At 48.6% G+C, this 4,572-nt stretch overlaps 1 protein-coding gene across 1 annotated transcript; it reads right to left on the bottom strand.

Annotated features, from left to right (window-relative positions):
• Positions 1–3,314: 3,314 nt before the first annotated feature.
• LOC127309428 (uncharacterized protein At1g08160) lies at positions 3,315–4,293 on the bottom strand. Its single transcript, XM_051340293.2, has one exon. The coding sequence runs from the start codon at positions 4,103–4,105 to the stop codon at positions 3,512–3,514; it is 594 nt and encodes a 197-aa protein (XP_051196253.1). The 5' UTR covers positions 4,106–4,293; the 3' UTR covers positions 3,315–3,511.
• Positions 4,294–4,572: the final 279 nt, after the last annotated feature.

Raw genomic sequence — 4,572 nt, 5'->3', positions numbered from 1 at the left:
TTCATAAACCCTAGATACATATTTATAGTCCGTAGACTTTCTAACGTGGGAATAATCCCAACCGTGCACGAGCCAAACTCTAACTAACCGACACGTATCCTACTATATTACAGATACACGGGCGAACTAGCCCAAACTTTGCATATAAGGCCGATTCATGTATTCCTTCCATGTATATTCTTCAAGCCCATCTTGATCGCGGCCCACCTCTGACTCGGTCAAATTCTGGTGATAACACCAGCAGAGCTTCGAAGCGCTCACTCTGATACCAAACGGTCAGATAAAAAACATGGGTGCGCTCGACCGAAAACACCTAATCCATCAATCTCCAGGCATAGATCGCACAATGAATTTCGCTGGCGGGACCTTCCGGAACACGACAATCCAGCCAGCTCGGTGGGAAGAAGCTTTCGACCGATCTTCACTTGGCGCGAGAGAAACCCTACGATAGCCACCTTTATTAGGCAGAACGGCATGCCCCCTCGCTGCCGCCCGTCGGTCGACCTCATCGGCGGAAGAGGAGGCCACCACTGACCATAGACCCGTCGACGAGTCGTCCGCCGCCACCCCCAAAACCGAAGAAGGCCACCAACGTGAGCTGCCGGAAGGAGGGGGCGCAGAGGACTCACCGGCCACCACCAGGCACGGCCACGCCAGCCTGAAAGCCGGATCCGCAGCCTTCGGGGTCATCCCCGCCGCCGGCCGCATCGCCGAGCCATCACCCGTCCACCGCAGCCCTTGCCAACGCCCCGGATCCTACCCTGGATCCTACCACGCTGGCCTAGTTTTCTGATAGTGCATAGAAGCCGTCTGCTCCCTTTATTTGCCTCTTAACAACGTTATTTTGGTTATTGCTATGAAAATGGGTCATTGTCGGCTCAATACTTCAGCGCATAGAAGTTGCCTGATGCAGCTGTAATTGTTATTACTTTGCGATATTTTGTACAATACTGGTGTTTTTTTACTGATTATTAATAGATTGTTTATCTATTATATTATTAAAGCAACAAACAACCAACGGTTTAGATTAGCTTAGCATAAGTAAATAGGAAAAAAACGGCCAAGATTAATTTCGTAGCGCGTTCCCGGTTGCCACTTTTAGCCATCGTATACGTGGTGAATGCCTTCCTATGTGCACACGACTCCTAGCTTGAGCGATGGCTGTTGCCCTATTATTCTTTCTCCGCCGCCTCCACTCTCCCCGTCACGTCCAGCTTATCCGCAGGCTTTCTCCTTCCTAGCAATAGGGCAAGCTTCTTCCTTGACATGGTAATCAGATGAGTTGCACCTAGCATCCCTAGCGGCATGGTAATCTCAGGTTAGAAATAATTGAGATTTGAGTGCAATCTGATTGATTCCTTTTGCAGCGCTCTTTGCAGTTTACGTGATTTTAATCACTGTCTCCGGATCAAGCAAGACGGCAATCTGACTGATTTCTTTTGCAGCGCTCTTTGCAGTTTACATGATTTTAATTATTGTCTCCGGATCAGGCAAGATGGCAATCTAACTGATTTATTTAGCAGCGCTCTTTGCAATTTACATGATTTTAATTATTGTCTCCGGATCAAGCAAGATGGCAACCTTCTTCCTTGACATGGTAATCGGATGAACTGCACCTAGCATCCCTACCTGCCTGGCAATCTCGGATTAGCAATGGTTGAGATTTGAGTTCATTATCTGGCTACCCTCTTTATTACAGTTTACATGATTTTAATTATTGTCTCTGGATCGAGCAAGAGATAACAAGTTTTTTGTGTGTCGTTTTCTTTACATGGTTTTTTTTGATAGTTCTACTGAGAGACGAGCCGCGAGGGATCATCGCTGGCTACATCCTGAATCTAAGTCTGAGGTGGACCATCCAGTTAATGATTTGCTACCGTTGCACATCAATTGACCATGCGTCGTACAATCATGCCGCGCTTACACGCCTGACCGACTGGCCGGACAAGCTGGAAGTGTCGCTCTCCATGCTAATTGAAGGTACATATTGCACCGCGCTCGCAGGCATACTCTTTCATGTTGTCCAGCCTAAATATGTAATCATGGATGATTGGACTACAACCGCGCCGTCAATGGCATCAACCTCGGAACCCACGTAAGCACATTGATCTGACACCCTATGGTTCAACAAACAGAGGAAGCTCACATGTGATTAATCTATACTGAAAAGGTCGAAGATAGAGCAGATACCCCGCATGGTGGCTAGATGTCAATGCTTTAATCAGGGGCTGTACCATCAACAAACAAGGATATGGATACATAGATTTGTCTGTTCGATCGTTCACCTCATGGATCCACTTGAACCGCGTCGTCTGTACTGAACCAGTCCTCGAAGACCATGCATGATCGGCGACTATTAGGCCAAGGAACACGAAAAGGAAGATCTCGGCGATGAGCAGAAGATAAGTAGCTACATTAGGCAATCACCATGTCTGCAAAGGCGCGCGGCGACGAGATATCCGTCGATGCTTTAATTAGTCCCATTGTGCCATCGACAAACTAATGCATACAGCTACATGTATATTTGTTAAAAAAAAAGTATATTTGTTATGTCCAATCGTTCACCTCAAGCACCCACTTGACTCCGCGTCGCCAATCCTCCTCGATGCCTCTAGGTTCTCTCTCTATATCTCTCGACTCAAGATCCTGGTATATCATTAGCTCAATTTCTGAGTTCATTGCTTTTTGTTGTATCTCTCTGTCATATGGCTACACATGAAAAATACCAACCATATGTCTACACATGAAAAATACTATGCATGCACGATTGGCCGAGCTTAGCCCGACCTTTAAACAAAACTGTATTTGCAAACTCAAACGTGTAAAGGCCCCAACGGTATCTAAGACATTTGTATATTTTTTAGACACTCAGGCTATGAATTTCTTTACAAGTTGGACGACATTGAAGTTTGGTCACCGGGTTGCCTAAGAGACAAGGACAATCACTTCACTTCGAGGTTCTGCATTAGAAATCGACGATTTCTACATGATATTAATACTGCAAAAAATAATAGAAAAATAGCGAGAGCAATACAAATCTGATTAAAACACGAGTGACTTCATAAAAAATTAAACTAAACTAAATATCTTACCATTTTTGTGGATATATTCAAGCTATCGCCTTTTTTGTGATTTTAGAAAACTATCTTACCACTACAACGTCTTAACATCATTACTCTATAAAAGTAAAACAATCGACAAACCAGAGCACTATGGTAATAAGCTTAAATAGAAAAGCTAGGCGCGCAAATGCGCGGGTCACCCTGCTAGTTTTTTCAAAAACAAAAACAAAATACCGTCAACTTGTAGGAGAAACATTTACGGAGAATTATATTCCAAATTTACCGAAATTATATCTACATCAAAGAATAACAACCCAGAAATGAAGAAGATCAAAGAACAATATAAAGCCAATCCAAACACGCGCGCAGAAGGAATTAATCCTCAAATCAAACCAAACACGATACAAGCAAACACACGCTGTACAATATGCCTGACAAGTAGCACGAACTCAGAAATGCACATGGCAGTAGACCCGATCAAAGGACGTCGGCGACGCGAAGTCGACGGGCACGAGCGGGCAGCTCGCGCGCATCTTGTAGCGCCGCGTCCTGACGATGCCGTACCTGAACGACACCTTGCTCCGGACGTGCACGTCGAGCGGCAGCTTCCCGCCGGACCGGTCCCGCTTGATCGCCCGCTCCACCTCCCGCGGTAGCGCGCCCCGCACCGCCGGCGCGGCGACGTCGATCCTCGTCTCGTTGCGCGGCGGCTGGCGGAACCCGGGCACCTCGGCGCCGCCGAGGTACGTGTCGCCGAACCAGACCCCGACGTCGATGGAGCGGTAGACGACGGACCGCTTGTTGGGGTTGTAGGCGCGGAGAGCGAGGAGGAAGGTGCCGGCGAGGCCGCTGTCCCCCGCCGTGAAGTTGAAGCCGCGCACCGTGGCGTGGTCGACGGAGAGGTGGAGCTTCCCGGGCCGGAGCGCCAGCCAGATGATGACGACAATGGCGGCGACGACGAGCAGCGCGAACAGTGTCGCCGCGAAGCACTGCGCCGTCGTCGGGCGCGTGCGCCGCGTGGCGCTCATGGGCCCCCGCGCCATTTCGATCACCCCGGCGCCGGCGAGCTAGCTTGGCCGCTGCAAGAACGCAGTGCTATCGATGTCTCTCGGTCGACGAGTTCTTCTTGGCTTGTAGGAAACGGGTTAAGCTCCCCGGCATCCCTATATAGTGATCAGAGCGATGCTTTGAGTAGCGAGAGGATGTTTCTACGGGATGGCACAGGCTGTGGCTGGAGTAGCCGGCGGTTTTGGTACGTGCGTGCGTGCTGCGACGCGACAGCCGGCAGCCGTGGTCCGTGGTGCAACGTGTTGAATATAAATACACTGACTAGTCTCTTTCCATCAGTTCGGACTTTTGGTTCAATTGGCTAGTGCAGCAATTTTTCATGGTATCAGAGCCAAGACGTCTCAAGTTCAAGACCTTGCTCACGCAGTTTTAAAAACAAAAAGAAAAAAAGATTCTGCGGCGCGCACCGAACCCACGCTAAGGACTAAAATAGCCTAGACGC

This window comes from Lolium perenne, chromosome 6 (genome assembly GCF_019359855.2).
Source record: "Lolium perenne isolate Kyuss_39 chromosome 6, Kyuss_2.0, whole genome shotgun sequence".
In the NCBI taxonomy this organism is placed as follows: Eukaryota; Viridiplantae; Streptophyta; class Magnoliopsida; order Poales; family Poaceae; genus Lolium; species Lolium perenne.
Note: the sequence above shows the minus strand (reverse complement) of the source record. Positions and strands in the feature narration are given on the sequence as shown.

Coding starts and splice junctions, on each gene's coding strand:
- LOC127309428 (XM_051340293.2), bottom strand. CDS start 4,105: ATGGCGCGGGGGCCCATGAGCGCCACGCGGCGCACGCGCCCGACGACG.